This window comes from Brachyhypopomus gauderio, chromosome 7, assembly GCF_052324685.1.
Source record: "Brachyhypopomus gauderio isolate BG-103 chromosome 7, BGAUD_0.2, whole genome shotgun sequence".
NCBI classification, from domain to species: domain Eukaryota; kingdom Metazoa; phylum Chordata; class Actinopteri; order Gymnotiformes; family Hypopomidae; genus Brachyhypopomus; species Brachyhypopomus gauderio.
Genome location: NC_135217.1, coordinates 17724157 through 17748289, shown reverse-complemented (window position 1 = coordinate 17748289; position 24133 = coordinate 17724157). Strand labels below are relative to the sequence as shown.

Sequence of the window (24133 nt, the reverse complement as noted above, 5' to 3'; positions counted from 1 at the left end):
CACCCCTCATAAGAAAAACCCTCTTCCACCTTCAAAAAAGAACACAGAGTCCTCAAACGTCTCTGGTGACCTAACCCTCTGACATGTTTGCATTAGTCTGTTGATTCTAATAATGTAAAGGAAACATGGTGCCATACAAGAACTCCCCGTGGGACAAGAGAAGACCCCCATTCTAGAGTTGTGGCCTTCAAACCGTTGCCAATGAACTACAGCCAACAATCTATCAATTCCTCTATAATGTGAAGACTAGCAGAAGCTCCTGAATGCTCATCAATTTTTATTAACGTGTCAAGAAGAGGCAGAAACACAAGCCCAGTGCATCTTATTCCACTCAGACCAGACTCCACCGTCTACACCCTGCTACCAATATTAAACAAATATTTTCTTTGGGGTGGAGGGAAATTCATCACGGCCTAGCTGAGCTCAATGAGGCTTTGTGCGGAAAAAAAAACGCAGAACGCCGAAAGCTTGAGGAAATGAGCTTTTAGGAACGGGAGTGTCAGGAATGCGTAGCTAGACTCCCCCCCGGAAGACTTCACTAGATTCTGCTGTTACTGGCTCTAACAGCAGATGGTGTTAATGTTGGATCAGAAGCATGAAATAGTTTCATGTTCCCTTCATTCAAAACAGAATAAAAACAACAACAAAAAAAAAGGTAAAACAGAAAGATTTCCTGCAGACACAAAGCGATTTAAAAGGGGAGGCAGTGATGCTGAGGGGGAGGATGGCTGGTGGTGTCTCTCCCTGTCCGTGCACACCCTGCTCGCCATGCATCACCATGGACATTTGCTGCTGTCGCTTTGTTTTTCATTTAAGCAGAATAATAAATTCCCTGATGGGGAGACACAAATGATGATAAATCTTAGCCTTTGACTTGGCGGTAATGTTGCATTTACCAGAAGTCGATCCATTTGCCGACGTGAGTCTTCTCTTGGGTGGGGGTGTGTGTGTGTGTGTGTGTGTTTGGGGGGGGGGTGGTTGGGGACAGAGCGACAGTGGCAGGAATGGAGATTGATTCTTAAAGGGTGGCGTTCCCTCCATCACGCCACCATCGCGGCTACGAGCCAAAGGAAGATGGATGAGCCGGATTGGCCGTGGCACGCTTCCGGCCCGCACGTTTAAAGGAGCACACCTGCTCTAATTTCTGTCCTTACTGTTGATGAAAATTACACGCTGGCTCAGACTTGATTATGGCGGAGCACGCATGCGCAAAAGGCTTGGGTGTCAGAGGTCGGGAGCTGGAAGCTGTCATTCATCCCGGATCTCTTCACAGGCCAATCAAAGTGGGCCTCTTCACTCACAGTTGGATCCACCCCACCCTCCGGTCTTTATGCTGTTTTGCCCGTCTCTTTGCTGTGCTTGTGAACTCTGACCTGTCATAAGCCCTTTCCGAGCGTTCGTGAAATGAAATTGAAATGACTTTAGGCGTGGCGATTGGGAAGTATTTACAAGAGGATCAGAACGTTCCCAGGCTCGCCGCCAGATCTGGGCCGAAGCTGAAAGCTTTAGAATACTGATACCCAGAAAATGAGTTTGGAGCAGCTAAGCCCATCTGTACATCCGATAATCTGACAGTCTCTAATGAGACAAAATTCAAAAATGGTGATCAATAAATCTGACCTTTTGGCCCTTCTATAATTCCTGGTAGGTCAGAGGGTAAGTAGGTTGAGTTGTCTCATCAAACTATCATTAACACTAAGTGAGACTTCATTGCCTCCCCTCCTCTTGTGTTTCTTCAGGGTTAATTGAGTGAGGGCATGTGGGTTTGTCAGGAGGATCACCACTAATGTATTCCATTCTTAATTCTGCAGATTTCTCTGAGGGGAAATATATATCCATTCTGCACACATCCTAAATTGCACTGGGATATCTATGATGTGTTTTATTAAATACCTGAAGATATTCAGAGTGGGATTTTGATGCCACTAAATTATGAAATCATTTGCATTTTAATAAGGCTTTCATTTGTCTGAAAAAATATTATTAGTGGAGTTAGTTCTATTAATTGTTATTTGAACATGGAAACATATAATTTAGTGTTTTTTTTGTTTGTTTCTTGCTGTTTACACAAGTTTCGTTTCTTGCTGTTTTGTTTCTTGCTGTTTATCTTTTGAGCAACATGTGATAACATTTCTGAGACTAAGGAGAGAACAGAACAGCCTGGTGCCTCTCTGTTCACAGCACAAAAGGAAAGAAGGATCACACACACACACACACACACACACACACACACACACACACACACACACACACACACACACACACACACACACACACACACCACATGCAGAGAGACACTGGACTATATACACAATCACAGAGGAACACAGAATTATACACACAGGCAGAGGGAAACAGAACTATACATACACACAGGCAGATAGACACAATTATATGCACACATCCACAGATCCATGGCTACATGTAAGGAACCCATAGGGATTCAGAGCTATATGCAGAGGGCTTGCAGAGATGCGTTTATGTAGCATTGCGCAGTCACACTGCTGTCCCAGCCACTGGATCCAGAGTCAGCCCACAGAGATACCCAGCTGCAGCTGCAACCTGCCAGGAAGCAACACCGCTTAGTGTGTGTGTGTGTGTGTGTGTGTGTGTGTGTGTGTGTGTGTGTGTGTGTGTGTGTGTAGAGCAATCTGACAGACACATGCGGTACACATTCGACAGACACGAACAGTCATTTTTCACTTCAAGCAGAAACATTCTAGCATGTGTGTGTGTGTGTTTTTTTTTATTCTTCCTGACGAATGAGCATTTGGTGATTTTAAAGCCCCGTTATCTTCAGGTGAAAGAGAAATGAAAAATAAACCACTGGCAAACATGGCAGTGTGATGCAAGGTTCTGCAAGGTCTGTGTTTACTGAGTGGGCCACCCCTAGCCCTGAACACTGCAGCGTCTTTGCACTCACGGCTTCCACGCAGCGTTGACAGCCCAACATCTGGGCTGGAGCCGAGCCGTCACATAGTGGCTGCTTCTGTAGCCGTCCGAGGACAAGCTTGAAAGAACGAGGCTTCAGTGACCGAGAAGACGCAGGTGTTCACTTAGGGAGGACGGGTGCGTTTTGTGTGTAAACGACTCTTATCCTTGGTGTTGCTCCGTGAGTGGTTCCTGTTGTGCTGCTGCATGGTGAACTCATTACTAGTCACAGCTCTGGTACTCCTGAGATCTCTGCAGACCTAACCAGGTGTAACTGTACAAAGCGCTCACGGTTCTGCCTGTGAACATGCTCTGCTGTTGAGTTCACCTGCAACTATGGCTGAATGGGCTGACTGCACCAGTCAGTAGCCTGGTGGTTTTAAATCGTCTGTCTCGGCTGGACATTCCTGCACTGCAGAACTGCTTTAAACCGGGTGTGAGCGATATGGAGTTAAACCACAACTATGCTCAACAACAAAGGAGGTGGCTACTGTCACAGAATTCTGCCCTCGGTATCTCCTGTGGCTGTTTTGTTTAGTTTCATAGTGAAACTTCAATTTTAATTAGCACTGGTGCTTTTATTGAACCAATGAGAGAAGTTGTGTCTCTGTGGCAATTTGGAAAATCACTATTGAGTAGACTCCATAGCTGAGCCTATCAAAGCACCTTGTAGAAGGAGAAAAAAATGCAAGAATACATTTTGTTTAACTAAAGTCCGCAGGAGCCAGATATTTGGATAATTAGATAATAATCAGTGGGAGAGAGATGGTGTGCTTTTGTTTGACTGCCGTGAAGAAGAAGTATTTGCATTCACCAGAAAGAATACCGCACATCCATAATTACTTTTCTGGCTCTGATTCGTCCCTGGCTCTTGAAAAACTGCCTCTCCCCGAGCCTCATAAATCTTTTGATTAGCTTACTCCATGCTTAGAATCTCACACACAACACATTCACGCACACACCTGCACAAACAACTACACACACGCACACATGCACGCACACATCTCTTAACATGCATCCACACAAAAGCTTCGATGACCAGCTCTTAGGATTGAAGTCCGATATGCAGAGGCACACGCGAGGGTGTGCTGGTTGGCTGGGTGACGGAGCTCTTCATCACCCCGCAGCCCTCCTCTCCGCTCGATGATGGAGAGCTGCTGTAGGGATGACTTATGAGGCGTCTGCTCCAAGGTTCCCTTCGGGAGCCGGGCTCGGAGGGCTGGGAATCAGTTCGCAGACGTTGGGCTCAGCGTCTCCAGATGGTGGCCCTGCGTCTCACCCGAGCATGATGGGAATAGTAAAGACCTCCGTGCTGTTTAGGTGCTCTTAGTATGGATCTCACATCTCCTGGAAGAGGAACAAGGGAACAGGGGAAATGGCTGTGTGTGTGTGTGTGTGTGTGTGTGTGTGTGTGTGTGTGTGTGTGGGTGGGGGGGGGGGGTGTTGTCAGTGTTTGTGTGTAGGTGAGTGCCCCTCAGTGTTGAGTCTGTATGTAACGGCAAAATTTGTATCAGCCAATTTGTATTCATCCTGTATTTCCTTTGGAATGCAAATTTTACTAAATGCTAAATACAGTGTGCTGAACACATTTTGAAATTATACAGATGTTTTTTTTTTTCATAAGGCATTCTCCTTATAATGCAGTCATTTCATAGAACAGTCAAATTACTGCAACCACAGATCCATATCACATCCAATAATAGTAAATTAAAAATATCAACATATTTATTGGACACAATGTTCAACAATTTAACAAGAGCTTAAAGAAATAGTGAAACCAAACATGCTGACAAGTCCATCCGTGAACAGAAGCTAGTCACAACAAAGTCGCACGACGCTGTCTGCACGACGCTACATGGCATTATTCACTCTCATCTCCCCGCTAGTGATGTTAGCATCTCTGATAAAACTATCCCTCCAATGAAAACATGACAGGTAAACAAATCATCACAAACTCAAGAATTCGATCCCATAGAAATAATAGAGGTACACGTGAACCTAACCGAAGCCCTGGGTTGAACTCATTCTGAAGTAGTGTTCGTGTGTTACACACAGACCAATCACGGGTCTTCTAGTGTGCCATATAAATCTTTTTCACTGTCAAAGGCAGATAAACAGAGAAGACTTGGTCAGTGCTATAACAGCAGACGTTTATCAGTTCATATTGGTCACCTACAGTAAACTGCTCATTCTTGTACCAGGCCTAACACTGACATCCGTTGTTTGTGAGATATGATTCTTGCATGGATAACTACACATCAGAAATATGATAAGAAAGAATAAGTTTACACTGACACTAAAAACACTTGTAAAACGACATTAGACTGTCTCGCAGCCAAAGGAGATATTGAAGCAAAGCTTCATATTGAATAGTTCATCAACACACAGAAGGGGGAGCAAACCCCGTGTTTGGCTGTCAGAATGCTGAGTGACCGATCGCATTCACACTGAGACAGATGCCGCGTACCGGAGCAGTCGAGGGGAATAAAAACGCAACACTGAAACCACACCTACAGAGCAGGAAGCGTTACCATGAAGATTCTACTGAAGGTGTGTTTGAGGATAGCTTTCTGCTCTCAGATTAGTTTACTAAAGAAACTTTGTGACGGTGAATCTACGAAACACTTCACGTTTTGAGCCTTGAAGTGCTTTTTGCATTTCCCCATTGAATTATTCAGTGTTTCTGTTTCCGCTTGAGAAATGATGAGCCTAAACAGGCACATATGCCTCAGTAATTCGACAATTAAGGGAAGCTCACATTATATTAGTAGAGAACAGCACAGACGTGCCAGGTATTTAGTTGGCAACTCTTTATTCCATAAATATTCCTGAAAACACATTACTGAAGCAAACAGCCTTTTCCTGCCTCACTTAAGAAAATGAATAAATAAATAATAATGCTTGCAATTCAATTATTACCATCTTGGCACTAAATTAATGCTTTCCCCCAGGTGTCATAAAGGGACCGAGGTAACGAATTATTCAACTTCAAATTAATTCGAGGTCTGCCTGCTTCGATCAATCCATCTTATTATATTTATCTTTAGCAAACTTAACTAGAGTTTATATTATGGTTACAGTTACTGGAAGCAGCAAAGGAATCACATTGTACTTGCTGAAAACGGGAAATCGCTGTATAAAGGAGAACGTGTCAGAATGTGGAGCAGCCACGTGGAGGGAATCTGTGGTCACTACAATGGGGACGACAGGATCGTCCGGTCCAGATGGCGTGCTGGAGAAATGTGCACGAGAAAACAAAAAAAGTCCTGAGAACGTTTGTAGCTTTCCAGACCTGCCATAAAGCTAATACAGCCAGTACATTCCATTATTCTCAGTCCTCTTCTCTCCGAGGCTAGGGTCAGAGGTTAAAATGAGGGATATCCTTGTCTGAATATACAACTGACAAAATCTTTCTAACCGACTGTACAAACACACACTGAACAACACTGTACAATTTACACCATTGCAAATCTTTTCCCATCCTTTTCCTTTCGTTGAGCAGTAGATAGTGGATGGTTCTGAGTGTGGTACCTGATGTCTGACGTGGTGATGTCTGACAGCGTGGAACGGGTCTGCTTTGAAGTGCCGATACCAAAGACACATCTATGTTTAATAAACTCTACACAGAAGTATGTACATGGTACTTTGTGACACAACAAAAGGACTTAAAACATCACTCTCCCCCCCGTTAGTAAATGCCTGTGGTCTTTAAAAAAGTGTTACATGACTTCTACAAGACCTGCTGTGGCTCAACATTTGAACAGAAATGTCCACCTTGATCACCCAAGACCTTTATAGGGGCCCCTGTCTACCCTTATAGAATCTGTACTTTCCCACAATAACCATCCCTACCCAACATCTCCCATATTCTGTTCCACAGCATAGATGAACTGGAGTGGAAACCGCTTTGAAAATAAACCCCATACTGCTATACTAGGTTTCAAAAACATATTCATTTTACATAATGAGGCTCCATCACACCCCAGAGCCAGTGGGGGAAAAAGTTCCTTACTGCATGCAGCCATTGGCGTACATCACCCACACGTGTCTCTGTGCTTCGGTGGCTATAGGACTGTGCACGGAACGCCATTTGTGGACAACACGGCATATTCCATAAACCAGCGAGAGCCCGAGTCGCTGAAAGAAAGGACTCTTGACATCAGTCTGTAGAAAAACACGGGTACGTAAAATCAGCGCCGGCATGGAGGAAGGTCGCTGCTGGACTTCCTTCCCTCCACCTCCTCCTCCTCTTCCTTCTCCTCCTCCTCCTCATGCCACTGGTCTCGTCCTTGAGGTGTTTCAGTAGCTGGTTGTTTCTTATTTCACCGGTGTCCTTGGCCCGGGAGCGGTCGTTTGAAACAGAACTGTTCAGCTGGGAGAAGGTGTGGCCTACACCTACAACCAAACAATCGTGCAGCCCGCACAACGCACGCGGCAGCAGTCTATCTGGGCGGAGATACGGAGCGAGTGTGTGTCCCAGACTGTACGTATGTATGTGTGATGAGTGCTTCAAGGTACCTCAGAGCAAATACTGTCATCAGCTGATAAATACTAAAATCCTAACATAAATACATGTTCACAGGTCACCATGTAACTGAGGCCCCTGTAGGAGCGTTTACCCCCCCAGTTGTGGTCCTTACACAATCCCCGCCTACAGCAAAACCAAGTGGACCTCAGCTGCACTAATAGAGTTTCTTGTTTGTTTTTGTTTGTTTTAGGTTTTTTTTTTTTTTTTTAGAAAATGAAACATTGTCATCTTTCCCACCGTATTGGTTCCCTATCTGTTATATGAAGGGGGGATATACCATGTGCTCCCCCAACATGCACATGGAAACGTGTCCAAACCATGTCATTTCCACAGTGCGTTGTGAGTCTGTCCTGGGCACTTGAGCATCCTAGCCAGCCCCTGGAGGCGGGCCAGAAAATGGCGGGTGGCCAGGCCTCTTCCTGGGATTGGCTGTGATCTTCGGGACTGAAAGGACTGGATAGGCGGCTGAGGTGGTTGGTGGTTGGACCCGTCCAAACAGATGTGGAAGGCTCGCGCGCGGTGTACGGGAGCCAGGAGGGAGTGCAGGTCCGGAGACAGAGGCTGGGGGGGGTTATACCTGCACATGGGGGTTCTGCTGAAGCTGCAGGCTCTGGATACTGGAGAGGATCTTCTTCTGATGGCCCGCCAACGCAATGCCCATCTTCCCCAGATCGCTGGCAACGTACCGGAGGGAGAAGAAAAACAAACAGGATGAAAATGTTTATATTGATAGTTATGTAAAGACAGATGGATAGGAGAGATAGACTAGCATGCTACAAGACCCTGTGGCTACTGATTAGAGAGTCTCTCACAATATTCAGTAGCCATAATAAGCTAACCTGCAACTGTAAATATATGTCATGCGACTCCATATATCATATACTATACCTGGTTATATTTACAACTCACACCAGTCCCCCCATTCCTCCCAGTCCTTGCAGGCTTTAACGTCCCAGTGACCCGACGTTTGGGATCTGACACGTTTGACAAGGTGGTGACTGAGACTAACCTGATGCTGACGTAGAGGACAGCATTCAAGGTGACGTAGCCGGCGTTGGAGAAGTGGTCTTTGTATTGGCCCATCTTAATTGAGTCCAGCCAGTCCTCCACCGTGCTGACGTCTGACTCAGGGGTGGTGGTGTCCTCCCTGTGGACGGAGGAGGAAATGCATTCACTCGCAACGTCTCCCATTGTCTTACACAGACAGGCTGCATTTTAACTCGTTTTTTTTCATGTGGACACTGTTCAGTCAGAGTAAGGACAAAAGAAGGCATCGGTTGTCTCCTCTGGAGTAAGGTTTCAGACAGACAGTAAGTGAGCCTGGAAATGACGTGACTAGAATAGTGTTTCTGCTATTTTTATGGAGGTTTTTTTTGTATTAGGTTTGTGGGTTTGGAAAGAGGGATTTGTTTCAGCTTCCGTTTTTACAGGAATGGGTCCTGAGATGCCATGTTTCAAGTGTTGCAGTCACATGTGGAGTTTGCAAGAGGAAACTAACAAAGCCTTCATGTGAATGGGGGTGTGGAGACAGCTTCCTGCAGTTAGGGCTGGTGTGTGTGTGTGTGTGTGTGTGTTTGTGTGTGTGTGTGTGTATGCGTGTATACACATTTGTTTTTGTGATCATGAGTGTGTGTGTGTGTATGTGTGTGTGTGTGTGTGTGTGTGTGTGTGTGTGTGTGTGTGTGTGTGTGTGTGTTTGTGCTCAGTGCTTGAAGGCAGCTCTCATGGAGCAATGAAAGGCTGTCAGAACTAATCAGAAGCCAGAACCTGGAGAGCTGACATCAGGCCTCCTAGATCCGCCAGGTCTCTATAGGAGGCCATTTAGGACTTGTGCACACGCACACTACACGCACATATATATGAAACGCTTGTGCACACGCACACTACACGCGCATGTATATGAAACACTTGCGCTAACATACACTACTTGCACACAAGTATGAAACACTTGCACACACGCACGCTACTTGCACATATATGAGAAATGCTTGTACATACATATGAAACATTTTTGACAAAAAATGTCTACTACTTATTTTTGCATATGACTTGCATATACATGCATTTACACTTAATGGTGCGTAAATGCTGAATGTAACTATGACTCTATGTATATGTGTGGTTGCGTGTGTGTAAAACAATTTTCAGTGCTCACGGAAATAATTTTATTGTAAGAGGAAGGTGAATATTTAGGCAAACTCATATCATGGGTTCCCGATCACCCATAGTATCCCTGAAGGACTCATGTTAACCAGTGTGTGGATGAAGCAGCATTTAACTGGTATGAAATCCAGATTTATGGATTGTTTGATACAGACAACATATTGCTGTCCCAGCGCTAGAATACACGTCCTACTGCTAGCAGGAACCACGTTCAGACCATGCACAAATGTTCCAACATTTATTGAACTAGAAATTATTAGATTATATGCTATGTATCCTCAAATCAACCTACCGCATACAAGTAATTATTCAGAACATCATATTTTTAGAATTCACCCCCAATTCCAATGGCATTTATTCAGAGTACTTACTAAGATATCATATCACGTTTTCTTAGCATTTCTAATAGTAGCCATGTCCGATCAATAACACACAATTTTAGTCAAATTTAGTGTCAAATTGCCATAGCTCATCAGGAGTGCTTAAACAATGTTCTTACAGAGCATACAGTACAGCTCAATTACGATTTAAAAACGTCAGACCATTATATACCTTATTTTCCTGAGCATGCTATATACATGTTAAATATCTGTCATGCTGTTACAATGGAATAACTTCTGGGCTTACTGAAAGTGTTTTACAAACACTCAACCACCCCCACACATACAAGCATAGCTTGGCTCTATATTTATATGCAACTGAATGTCCATGTTCGTGTATATGCAAGTGTTACTTTTGCAGTGTTACTTATGCTGATGTTACTTGTGCACACGCACATGTGTTTTGCATGTATGTGCCAGTGTTTAGTATGTGTGTATCTGTGTTTAGTATGTGTGTGCCTGTGTTTAGTATGTGTGCCTGTGTTTAGTATGTGTGTGCCTGTGTTAAGTATGTGTGTACAAGTAGTGTGTGTGCACACAAATGTTTCACTGATTTCACCCAAAACACCCAAAATGATGCTTGATTACAAAGCAATCCTTGTCTCACACACACACACACACACACACACACACACCATAAGCACAGAGCTTTTGACCTCAACCTACGCCTGCCCAAAATAGAATGGTGGGCGATGCTTTTCACTGCTATGAGAGAAATGGAGGTTAGGCTAAACAAACCTGCCCTCATCTACTTCCTATCCAGAAGCCCCCTTAGAGCCAGCAGGGGCAACCACCTCCCTCTAACACCCCCACCCCAACCTACACCAGCCAGAGACACGGGGAGCAAATACCATGGGGATCAACTGCTCAGTTCAGACATCTGCCTCCAATCTAGACCACAACTCTTTTATAAATCATCTCCATATCCATTAGATGTACCTGTTGGACTAGCATACATCCAGCAGACAGTTCTGGGCCTGAACAGAATGGTAGAATTCCTTCCAGTACCATAGCTGGACTTCACCAGTATGCCATGTCACATTAACCTCTCCTCTGCTCCATCACACACAACGACTGACCCGGAGACGAACATTACCAGAGAGGATGCGGCTCTTCACCCAGACTGCCCCACCCACACTGCCCCACCCCCTGCCAGCCCCCTATAGGACAAGAGTGTCTCACCAGACGGTGCCATTGGCCAGTTGCTTCAGGCTGCTCGGGTTGCGGATCAGCCGGTCCAGGGCGCTGACGATCTGGTTGAATTTGGGTCTTTCGCCCCTGTTCTTCTCCCAGCAGTCCAGCATTAGCTGGTGCAGCACCACGGGACAGTCCATCGGCGCCGGCAGTCTGTAGCCCTCATCTATGGCCTTTATCACCTGGGAGGGGGGCATGATACTGATAGTCAGTCCGGGTGAAGTGCTTCTAGCAGATGTGCCTGGCTTTTTTCTTTTTTTTCTTTAAGTGCATCAGATGAATACTGATCTGAGCTTGACGTTTGCGGACACTACTGGGACTGAAGTCACCCCCTCCCCCCCACCCTGAATATTGTTTAAAAGTGAAGGCGATCTTCTGAACAGGATTGCTATAAGCCCGGCCTTATCTGCTTCCTTTGCATTCAAGGACACTGCTGTGAGCATGAGGGGGAAAAATGAAGCTGTTAGATGCAAAGCTAGCAATTAGCCCAACTCTGCCTGCGGGGCTGGAGCACAGCAGAAACTCGGATGCTGTTGCCATGGTAAGAGGAAGGGAGCAGATGGGTTTCTGTTTGATGCCGTGTAGAGGACTTCCAAAATTCTTGTGCCCAGTTCCAATAAAAGTGGCCGCTTTAATGGGCAAACAGGGTCTCTCTTGCTCTGACTTGAGAGGCAATAGTTCACCACTCAAGCTCACACCAACTTATTGGTAGGGTCTTCTCAGGTAGAAATGAATAATTAAAAGGCCTCGGATAGGGAAACTGGGCTGAGAGCTCTGATGGATTTCAATTCCTCATATCAAACAAAGCTGGCCCATGAACAGAAACCAAATGTCCAACAAACCCCCTTTTTTCTTTCTCACCTTTGCAGCAGAGGAACTAAAAACACTTTGTCAGAACTCTCCTCAAATGGGCTGATGAAGGTCTATAGAGACGCCAGTGATGGTTCCTGGCTCAGCTCACAGCTGACAGACTTTCTGATCCTTCTATCACGGTGCACAGCAAGAGCTTTGGGAGAGCTGGCCAGTCGTGGCACTGTGAGCAGGCACCTTTGTGAGTGTGAGTGGGCGTGTGTTAAGAAACAGAGCAACGTGCAGACAGATTGAAAGAAACAGACAAAGAAAGAGAGAGAGAGAGCAAGAGGAAGGAGAGAGGGGCAGAAGAGCATGCTAAGCTAAGGCTAAGGGCAGAATCTAGCAGGTTTGGTGTATCTGGGATGTGATTGGATGATTTGTTATCTACACTATGTAAATGTGCTGCTGCAGACTAGAGAATATAACCACATCCTCCACTAAAGTGCCACTTTGTGAATTCCGAGTGCACTCACGTCTTGATTGGACATCTCCCAATAGGGGCGCTCGCCATACGATATCACCTCCCACATGACGATGCCGTAGCTCCACACATCGCTGGCTGAGGTGAACTTCCTGTAGGCGATGGCCTCGGGGGCCGTCCACCTGATGGGTATCTTCCCCCCCTGAGAGAAAAAAAAAAACACCCCCACTCACAGTAAGACACTCTTCCCAAAACTGTATTCTTAGGGAAACACAATAACCTGTAGGTCAAGTGTTGGCCAGTTTTAACTAATTGTACTAATTTATGCAGTGCTGCATAGTACACCTAAAGTCTTACGTCTGTGTAAGACGAGTTGCTCCTGTGATGGGGGGATGGGGGATGGAGGGATGGAGGGATGGAGGGATGAGGGGATGGGGTAGGAGGAGCACTTGAGTCACGCCAGATGAGCAGTTGTGCTGTGGGGCTGTGGGTTTCTGCTGTGTGTGAGTCTATATATATATATATATATATACTGGAAAACAAAAGCCATGCATATATATATATATGCATGGCTTTTTTTTCCAGTAAGCGTCAGAGAGAGAATACAAGAAAGAGCTTTTGTTTTCTACACAGAGCAGAAGCGTGAAGCCAAAGACCTCATGAACCCCAGCTGATAGGCAAGCTGAGTCTCTTTTAACGGGTTAACAGTAAACTCTGCGTTCCTCGTTCTGGCTGCCTGTGTCTTCCCTACGTGCCCAGGGTGTCACACATATTCAGTAGGAGCAAGTGGCTCAGAAAGGACGAGTAAGGACTGCTGGGACACCCTTTCATCTTTCTCAATCTATGATTTACTCTCTTGTTCCTTTTGTCTGCATGTGACTTGGCCCAGGCATGCTGATTGGTAAAGGGATTATAAAGGCCTGAGGTAATGGTGCATGGAGGGAAAGATCAGGCCCACTGTCTGGCTGCTAGCTACCGTGCTAATGACAGCTGCGTGCTCTTACCCCTAGCGCCAATGCCCAAGTGACGTTCTACCATGATTGAGCCACACGGGGTCTGTCCTAGCCATTTACATTCTGCTCCAGGAGGCCACACAATACATCTCTGAAGAGAAGAACTGAAGAGATTTGGCAAAATAACCCTCGTCTCCCTCATCTCACTAGCACTAGCTAACCTTTTTTTCATTAACACTAATACAGACACATACACACAGATGGACACACACACACACACACACACACACACACACACACACTCACACTCACACACACACATACGATGTAGGTGAGGTGTAGTCAGAAAAAAAAAAAAGTTAGTAGGGCAACACTGTAGATTCTGCAGAGCAGGCTGCATTCTCCTGGTTTTCAGCCGAGCTGTCCATCACCATCACAGCCATCCTGGAACAGTCTCAGAAGCATCCGGCGCTGACCTCATTCCTGCACTACAACTGGATCAGGCCCTTTCTGTTTTGCTTTCGTTTCGTTCCACTCTGGTTCGTGCTGAGGGGGCGGGCCAGCCGGTGGAAGGATAATTAATGTTCTAAAATAAGTCCTTTTCTCCGCAGCAATGGCACTGGATACAGGACTTTCAAAATACAGGTTTTCACAGAAAAAAACCCTGCAAGCAAAGTGTCCAGAGGAGAGGAGAAATGGCTAAATTGCCTGATGGAGTCGTGTCTTTGAGATGAAGATGAGATGGGGGGTGGAGGGTGGGGTGGTGTAGGGGTGGTGGTGGGGTGGAGGGTGTGTGTGTCTCACCCTGGTGGTATATGCTGCTTCCGGGTCATCCTCCAGCACGCGGGAAAGCCCAAAGTCTGACACTTTGCACACCAGGTTCCCGTTGACCAGGATGTTGCGGGCCGCCAGGTCCCGGTGCACGTAGTTCATCTCGGAGAGGTACTGCACGCCGGCCGCTATGCCCCGCATCATACCCACCAGCTGGATCACCGTGAACTGGCCGTCGTGTTTCTACACAAGGGCCCGTACACAAACACAGCAAGGTCTTCAAGGTTCTCCATTAGAGCCCCTACAGAGCTATCCATAAGAGCCCTTATAAGAGCCCTTTTATATATATAAAATAAGTTCTAAAGTGCATTTTTCAAGGCAAAATAGTTCACAAATATATAAGTAACTTTTGATACTGTGTCACTGGCATATCACCTAACCACAGAATAGGGTTTGTAAAGCCATTATTGGTAATACAAAATTCACATTAGGGTTATCCTTTTATTTGTTTAAGGCAAAACATTTTAGGTGTCCCACATTTCCAAATCCTACTGTGATTTAAAATATATGAGATATCCCCCGTCTCTGAAAGGTGCTAATGGAAACTCATTTCAAGCTCTAAAATGTGTTTATTCTCATGAATGCTGTACATTCACAGATCGGTTTGTAAATTCATAGTGCACAGTTTGCATCCAGGTTTCTCTTTTGGCAACGTGGAATTTTCGCCTGTCACCTCACTGAGCTGAAGATGCTTGACTGGGACTTCAGTGTATATGAGTCTGAAGATTGTTATTGTCCTCATGTTGTCGTCTCTGTGCTTTTTCTTCTTAATTTCCTTAACATTGATCGATCCAATGTGCTGGCTGGAATAATGCAGTGGTTTTTTTATTCTTAATTCCTAAGCTTTCTGATTTTTTCCTCGTCCTTATTGCAGGATATGAACTATTAGCCAGTGTCACTACATAATTGCATAACTGCACATAAATCTATGAATGAGAATATATTTGTGGTGTTTGATTATAGCCTATCCTTAGACGCCAGATCTGGGCATCTTGTCATTTTTTTCTCTTTCATTTCTCAATAGCTGACTGTAGTTCTATCTGCATATTTCACACCCCTCGTCGAATAAGCCCAGCGTTTGAAAAGAGAACAGAGAGAGAGGGATCTGAGCAGAATGCGTTAGAGCAGGCCGGGCCGGGCCGGGTGCCTGGTGCCTGATGGCTGCACTCGTTTAATTCTGCACAGTTTCCTTTATGACTGCAAACCCAACTCCATTTTTCACTCCAGAAGAGAAAAAAAGCCACTCTCACCTTCAGGAATGTATCCAAAGAACCATTTTCCATGTACTCTGTTATTATCATCACAGGCTTACCTGCAATAATGAAAGAAATGGCAGACAGAGACAGAGTTAGAAACAGAGTGAGAGAGAGAGAGAGAGCAAGAGAGAAAGAATAGGAGAGAAGAGGTGGAGGGAGAGACTAATAGTTTTTTTGTAATCAGGTTTCTATAGCAGAGCACGTAAAAAAAAACCAGTCCACGGAGACTAAAAAGGCTATCTCTTTATATTCTATATTTAATTTATTTCTAAGTCGACAAAGAAAAATGGCTAGATGGGGTATCAGCGCCCCACCCCATCGCCATCCATAAACCCACAGCCTCTACCTGCTGCCTGTTACTCATAGTGACAGCCCCTAATCAAAGCTCTCAATAACAGTCAGGCAGATAATTAGAGTGAGCCGTCCTCAGAGAATATCTTTGTCCAGAAATACCGTGAATGGTAATGAGTTCCTATGGAGGGACAAGGGGATGGGGGGGGGGGGGGGGGGTGGTAAGGGGCAGGAGAGGCATGGGGGGTGCTGAGGCTCCTGGGGGGTTATGTGGTGATGAATTGGCGGAGGGGTGGGAGAGCTGGAGAGAAGGGGTGTAAAAATCTGCTAATGGGAAAAGTGTTCACCTCCGCTCCGCAGAGGCAGCTGCCAGCACCGCGTACGGGGGCCGAATGGGGTGAGGGGGAAAAGAGAGGTTCACACCTGCGTGTCACCAAGTGATTAAAAAACGCTCCCCCTGATTCTGCAGCAATAACAGCGTGTCAATCAGAACAGCACCAGCTTGTGCCCCCGCCTGCGCTAAGACACTCCGACAGGACCGACCGCGGGGCTAATCCACCCTGTTTATCGCAGAGGGCTGATGGGAAAGTTCCCCTGCACGTGGCCCCCTGAGCCCCAGACACACCTCCTGCCATTATCACACATCAGCACGGGACCTAAAATGAAGCCCTGAGTCACCTCATCTACAAGCTTCGGGCCTGATCCCTCTGTGCATGCTGGCGCTGATCTCACGTCCTGCCTTCAGCTCTAACATTTCAGAGTGGGCTTTTTAGGGTCAAAAAGAAGATGCATAGAGGCGGCACATTATGTTTACACATTTCTCGTCTCGTGTTAGGAGACGGTTATTGCTGAGGTTAAAGTCATAGCAGAATTAACTACATTACTGTGTTCCTGTTCTCCTTCACTGCCAGAGGACAAAGAACTACAAGCCAATTTAACCCAGGGAAACCCCCTCCAATCTATCTTGTTTTAGGGTCTGATCCTGTTGTGTGTGTGTGTGGGTGTGTGTATGGGTGTGTGTGAGGGTTTGAGAGAGAGTGTATGTGATGCCCAAGTCACTGTTAGTAAATCATTGTAGGTTTGTCATACTCGACAGACAGTAAATCGTATGGCAAGGTCAGATAGTGATCAAAATGAATTTAGTGTTAATGAGGCAATGTGGAACAAATCACTCCATGGTGAGGGACCGGTGACCACAGACTCCTCTCCACCTACTTACAAAAGTCTGGTCAACCAGACAGCCAGTGGAGCATTATTGTTTTAATGAGGAACACACACACACACAAACAAACACACATACACTGCTCTCTAGAGCCTCTGTAAGCATGATGAAGCCACAGAGTGCATGTCTGCATTTCATGCCTACAAAAGTAGAGGAAATTTTTTAGAGTGACATAAGACTCTGTGATCAGTTTATTATGTAAATTAGTCTTCTATGTCTGCTAGTTATTATAGAGTATGATTGATGTTGTACAATGACGCTTCCAGTGCCTTTAGGTGTGCTATATAATTATACTGTCTCATCTAATGGTACAGGGAGTGTGATTAAAACAGTGCAACTGGGCTCCACTGCATAGCTGCATAAATCTGCTGCCCCTGAGGACGGGACATCATTCTCAGTTAGACTTTAGGAATCGGACTCTTCATTGGACAAGCAGGCCAGTAACACAAGCAATAAACTGTGTATGGAATATCCGCAGCAGAATTTGAAGGTGTTCTGTAATAGACTATTGTACTGAATTGGGACAGTGTTAATATGACTGATTGATTGATTAGAGACAATTGGGAAATTGACATTTGCCAAATAGCAAATTGATAATCAAATAAACTTTCCTATTACTGACCTCAGCATGAATTTCTGTGATATTTTTATAGATTTGTTTGAACTGCCTTTTGGGACACAGACTAATCCATGCAGTGGAGGGTTTCTGGTAGAGAACACCTTTTACATGCATTTCACAGGTCTGGATAAGGAGCCCACAGTTAAAATAAATAAATAAATAAAGCTATCATTTCTCTTCCTCCTTTTGCTCTGTCCGTGCAGCAATCAGTCCTTCATGGTCATGACCCCACAAAATAAAAAACACTGAAACCATCAGACTCAGCAGACGTCGACGCATGTGATCAGGCTGGAGATATCCTTCTAATCTCACAGTTAAGAGCACAATGGATGTATAATGGAGATGATGACAGCTCAGTGTTTCTGTTAAGATGGGCTAGAGGATATAGTTCTATTCTGGTCCCATTCTTTCAGCTGCTGCCCCATTTGCATTACAATAAGCTCAATCATGGTCTAATTTTTCTGTCGGAGGCGATAATGATACAGCGGCTCTTTAAGTCCTGTGTAATGTGACAGCCGCATTTCATATTCCAACACAATTACGCTCACGCTCTCCGTCTCCTCCTTTCTGCGCCTGTCAGCTAGCATAAACATGAGACAGCCTTGCCTTTCTTCAAACTTCCTCTTCTCCTTAAATGCTCCTTCGACTGCGAGAGGAGCAATGTTGCTCCCTTGGCCAGCAGAGGCGTGGGACTGGCAGCTGGGTCTATAACGCGCCGTGCCGGGGTCGCTGACCTTACCGTCCCCCCCAACCCTCCCCCGCCCCACTCCGCCCCCCGGCCCCGGTGCCATCGGGCTGCTCCGTGACCTGTGAAATTACACTGACACTCGGCACATGATTCTATCTGTCATATCTCACCCAATCACATACAGGCGGACAAGGGCACACTTAAAACCCTGCAGCAGCACATGTACGTGTGCAGCCCGGTTCTCTGTAGGGATTGGCTAAAGGTTGCCATGGGTGATAACAGGTATGCATTGTGTTAAGTAACAAACAGGCAGTTCCCTTCAGCCTCAGTTTCACAAGTGTGCTCAGTGACACACGCGTGTTGATTGTTAAGGTATCTGTTAATGAGGGCTGCTAATCCACATTACATGTGCCAAAACGTGGTGATGTTCAGCAGAGCGCTGACTACCGGAAGGTGGTGAAAGGGTTACATCTGCTTCTCTGGTGAAGAGAGAGAGAAAAAATATATCTGATTTGCAGTGCAACATTAATTTAAAGTGTTTGGACAAATGTGAACTAAAAGGCCACAATTTGCATTAGTCACATTAGTCAGATGAATTGACGGGGAACACTGGATGGTTTAATGTTTTGTTAATATACATGGCTGATTGAATATTCATTCTCTACAAAAATCCCACAGCCAATTATTTGTTTGTACTTTCAATATTTATGGAGGGAGCATGAATATGGATAGCCTTTGTGTTAAAAAAGACTGTGGCACTGTTCAGAGAACGGACGGTGATAATGAAACCTGAATGGCGTCCTCCAAATCTGTTGCACAATACACCTCTTTCACAACCTCCCTGGGAGTCCTTGAAGCATCTAACATTGCAAAGCCTCAGTCATCTGAAAATGCAAGGCAGGGTTCACATGATGATGGTACCCATCATTATCACCGCCAATATCCCAGCTGAGCAATAGGCACTGCTTCCGGGTCCCTTGGTGTGCTGTTCATTAGTGCTAAATTCCTAATCTGTCCCATTGTAATGCAAATGAGGGGAGGAAACAATGTGCTTGAGATGCATTGGTTAAAGGCATTTCTCTCCTACGTCTCTTTAACTGTGGGCTCGGTGTGGGCTTTTTTTTTTTTATACGTTCGCCTTCTGAAAAGCATCAAAGTGACATCTGTGACATTTTCATCTTTGACATTCACTGGTCATCTGCGGTGATAATCAGCTACGATAAGGAATGTCTGCTGCACATTTTACATCATTTGTATTCTCTTAAAGTAGGCCAGTTTATTACCCATATAGCAGGTTCACATAATACATATTCATACTAATGAAATATTCATTCTGCACATGCTGTTTATTGCTCGAGATAAGACAAGGTCAAGGATAGCAGAGAACGAAGAAAAAAAATCTTTGCACCTTACACAGTTTTACATCTGTGGTTAAATTCTGCAGATATCAAGCAAGACAAGTTGAATGGGTGCAAGCGTGCGTGTGTTTGTGCACGCGTATGCGCGTACGTGTGGATTCACGTGTCCGATCTGCACGTGCGCGCAGTCACTCACATCTGGTCACGACGCCCTCTAGACGGATGATGTTGGGATGGTCGAACTGGCCCATGATGCTGGCCTCGCTCAGGAAGTCCCGCCTCTGCTGATCCGAGTAGCCCGCCTTCAGACTCTTGATGGCCACGTGAATCTCCCTCCTGCTGGGCAGCCGCAGTCGGCCGCTGCACACCTCGCCGAACTCACCTGGATGAGAAAAGCCAGGACTCAGCACCTGCACCCTTACCCACACCCACCCCCACCCCCTTACCCACACCCACCCCCACCCCCTTACCCGCACCCACCCCCACCCCCACCCCCTTACCCACACCCACCCCCTTACCCACACCCACCCCCTTACCCGCACCCACCCCCACCCCCTTACCCACACCCACCCCCACCCCCTTACCCGCACCCACCCCCACCCCCTTACCCGCACCCACCCCCACCCCCTTACCCACACCCACCCCCACCCCCTTACCCGCACCCACACCCACCCCCACCCCCACCCCCTTACCCACACCCACCCCCTTACCCACACCCACCCCCTTACCCGCACCCACCCCCACCCCCTTACCCACACCCACCCCCACCCCCTTACCCGCACCCACCCCCACCCCCTTACCCGCACCCACCCCCACCCCCACCCCCTTACCCACACCCACCCCCTTACCCGCACCCACTCCCACCCCCTTACCCACACCCACCCCCACCCCCTTACCCGCACCCACCCCCACCCCCACCCCCTTACCCACACCCACCCCCACCCTCTTACCCACACCCACCCCCACCCCCTTACCCGCACCCACACCCACCCCCACCCCTCTCCTTACCCCCTTCCTCCCATACTCACCGGCACCGATCACCCTCTCGATGCGGATGCTGGAGACGTCGATCTCCTTGGCGAAGTCCCGCACGGCCTGGTTCGGGTCCTCGTACGTGTGCGGGTGGATATACGTCCTGCTTCCGGGAAGTTGGACTGTGAAAGAGAAGTAGAGGCAGCAGGTAAACGGTGGCACCGTCGCCGGAGGCCTGACTGGGATGCGTGTGTCCCCCCCCTAACGGGAGGGAGCCCACCGCCCTCACAACCTCATTAAGCATTGTCTTTGTCAGGCAGGAAATGTGCCATTAGAGAAAACACACATTAAGCAAGCGAAGTGATCAGTGGCATCGTTTATCAGCCAGCACAAAGGGTGGGGGGGTGTTGGTTTCTCAGCCCACGGACGCTTCACACGCTGACAAATGGCACCGTTTGGCCCAGAATGCAGTTCTCCAGGCTGCTCCATAGAAAAATGGACCAAGCATGCAATCAGCCAGCAGCCAGCGGCTCTTCTAACCAGGCGAGAGCGTCTTCGCTGGGACGGATGCCCTCACGGCAAAACAAGAGGCATCAGGGATGATCTCTCCTGAGATGAGTGCCGTTCTCCGGGGCTTCCGGCCCGGGGCTAAGGCCGCCGTGATTGGCACCGCGCGGTGGGCTTCTTGAGAACGTGACGGCCTCTCACCTCGCCCGTGCTGAAACTGTAGCTTCTCCTCCTCGGGCTCCTGCTTGGCTTTGATGTAACCGCAGTGCCTGAAGCATGAAGAAAAATACCCAGACAAACAAAAGAAAGTGGCAGTTCTGCATCAAGCTTTTCACACTGGTCTATGATTTCAGTTCTCATAATGATTTCAGTGCTGTCTTTTATAACCACTGCATGGCAGGCTGATCCTAGACCAGCTGTCTCACTTGACTCCCACATATATTAATACATCATCATATTAATGACTCCATTGATATTCATACTGAGCAATATGCTGTGATATTGTAAAATACTATCAGCTGCACCGAGCATCCACACTCATTATTTGTGTTGTGTCCTCCATTAAACGGAATACAGTTACAGCAACAAGACCCCTTCCCTCAGACACCACAGTCCCTCTCGTGCACAAAAGGTCATGAATTAGATAAGGCGTTTGACACTGACTATGGGAATTCACAGGGGAGAAAGTATGCAAAGCTTAAAAACTGATAACTGTGTTCATTATTAGTTTAATCCTCCCCATGACTCTCTCTCTCTCTCTCTCTCTCTCTCTCTCTCTCTCTCCCCTTCTTTTCTTTAACAGATCTGGCAGATGTGTGATCATAGAGCCTGAATATAACAACAGTACGGCGAGACAGAACCGGGCAGAGCCGGTCCGGCTGTGGGGCGGGAGCACGTGTGGATGACGGCAGCCGCGTTTCGGCGAAGCCGAGGGCTCCCACAGGAGGCCGATTTAGCCCGGCCGAAACACACGAGGGTGAATGCTAACAAGCTCGCCGCCCAGCGACCCGCAGCTACTCACAGAGTGGCGTTAACACTCGGGCGGCGGGAGACACGGGGCGGGGTGGGACGCAAGGGGTGGGGCGGGAGGCAGGGGGCGGGACACTCTCTCTGCCTATCGTGCAGCGGAGCAGGGCGTTGTGGTGTTTGTTGCATGCCCTCAAGCTCAAATAGCCTTCCAAACAAGCTCCAGCCCCCATGTGCGATCCTGTCGTACCCTGACCAGTTTCCAGCCATGAAGCGTGGAGTACCGATCACTCACACATCAGCAACACCCAATTCTCCCCCGCTCTCAATCACCCGCGGATTAAAGCACCTGTTCCTTGTTCATTCCCCTCCCTATTTAATCCCTACAGATGCCCAAGTTCAATGTTTGACATTGAGCTTCCCGAGAAGCACTGAGGTGCCTCCTTATGAAATCTTTCACCTCTTTATCCAAAACGATTTCGCGTAAGCGTGTCTGCATCCGCGTCTCATCCCTGCTTCCCAAACACGTCACAGACCCTAACACTAGAATTGGGATCTCCAGTTATAGCCAAGGACCTGCAGTCTGTCAGCATGACTGCGGTCTGTGCAGTGACATTTAATTATGTTTGGTCTGGATATTGACTGTCACTGCGTTTCTGTGTTGACACAGCTGATGGGAAACAGTTTGGGCTGTGCTCCAGAGCCCACTGAACTGGCCTGAGTGTGGCCGTGCGGGTCCAGGCTGGGACGGGCCTCTCACCCAGCCTGGGGAACGATTACATAATGAGGAGCCTGCTGGGCTGAGCAAATCTTCCATTCATCTGCCTCTGATCTGGCCTGTTGCTGCTCCCAGCACAGCTGGGGACACGGGGTGTGGGGCTCGTTAGGGAGGAACAGGGACCCGTCTGCCAGGAGTCTGGGGGTACATGTGCGTGGTTTCCTCTTCATTGGTTTTAATGAAGGGAGGGGTAGGTTGCAGAATCTCAAGAGAGACCCCACCTGTTTAGCATCCCCTACCCTACCCCTCATTACAGGAGGCCTAGAGTTCATCCACGCTCATCAGACTCACAGACACACACACACACACACACACACACACACACACACACACACACACACACACACACACACACACACACACACAGAGAAACACACACACACATATACACACATACACACAAACAAACACACACTCACAGACAGACAAAGACACAAACACACACACACACATACACACACACACACACAAACACACACAGACACACACACACACACACACACACACACACACAAACACACAAGCACACACACAGATAAACACACACACAGACAGACACACAGAGACAGACACACACACACACACACACACACACACACACACACACACACACATACAGATCATATCCGTCCCATGTGTAAAAGCTCTATTAGCAAACATGCTTGCACAGAGCTGCGGGCTTTGAGCACAGTGAGGGAGGGGGGGATGTGTTTGACTGAGGCATGTGGTAATCAGGGAGGATAAATCGACCCTCCCACCAAACCACTCGCACTCCGACCTGCCCTCCCACCCCCTGAGGTGTCGAACACAGAGCCTCCCCCTGCACCTGCTGCACCCCAGCCTTGCGCACTGATGAAACACTTCCCCATGACAGAGGGGGGGCCCACGAGATTCGGCTCAGAGCACCCCCCCCCCCCCCCCCCCCCCCAGTCACCATATTACCGAAGGGAGCATGCGCTGCAAAATGTGCTGCTACCGACGCATTTCTGAGTGAAAATATCAGACAATGAACGCCTGGTTTGCAATTAACACGATTCCTCTTCACCATCTATTTAGTGCATCTCCTTTGTGTAGGGCACGCAGACATCACGCCAAGCAGACTGCTGAGTGGCTTTTGTCTTTGACTGATTTTCTCTTGTTCAGCTTTTCCTTTTGTCTTCGCCTCTGTGCGTCTCTCCCTGCGTGAGGCCCCCTATCTGCAGGTAACAATCATGGCGGGAGAA

General features: G+C 47.3%; 1 protein-coding gene across 1 annotated transcript in view; it reads right to left on the bottom strand.

Moving 5' to 3' along the window:
* Positions 1-7609: 7609 nt before the first annotated feature.
* ek1 (eph-like kinase 1) overlaps positions 7610-24133 on the bottom strand; it is a 57241-nt gene continuing 40717 nt past the window's right edge. The window contains exons 9-17 of the mRNA XM_077012216.1: positions 21368-21435; positions 20716-20841; positions 19884-20069; positions 15504-15565; positions 14227-14436; positions 12522-12671; positions 11185-11378; positions 8469-8606; positions 7610-8133 (exon numbers count right to left, since the gene is read on the bottom strand). Of these exons, the coding sequence (XP_076868331.1) occupies positions 8031-8133; positions 8469-8606; positions 11185-11378; positions 12522-12671; positions 14227-14436; positions 15504-15565; positions 19884-20069; positions 20716-20841; positions 21368-21435 (1237 nt within the window). The 3' untranslated portion in view covers positions 7610-8030. The remainder of the gene's footprint in view (positions 8134-8468; positions 8607-11184; positions 11379-12521; positions 12672-14226; positions 14437-15503; positions 15566-19883; positions 20070-20715; positions 20842-21367; positions 21436-24133) is intronic.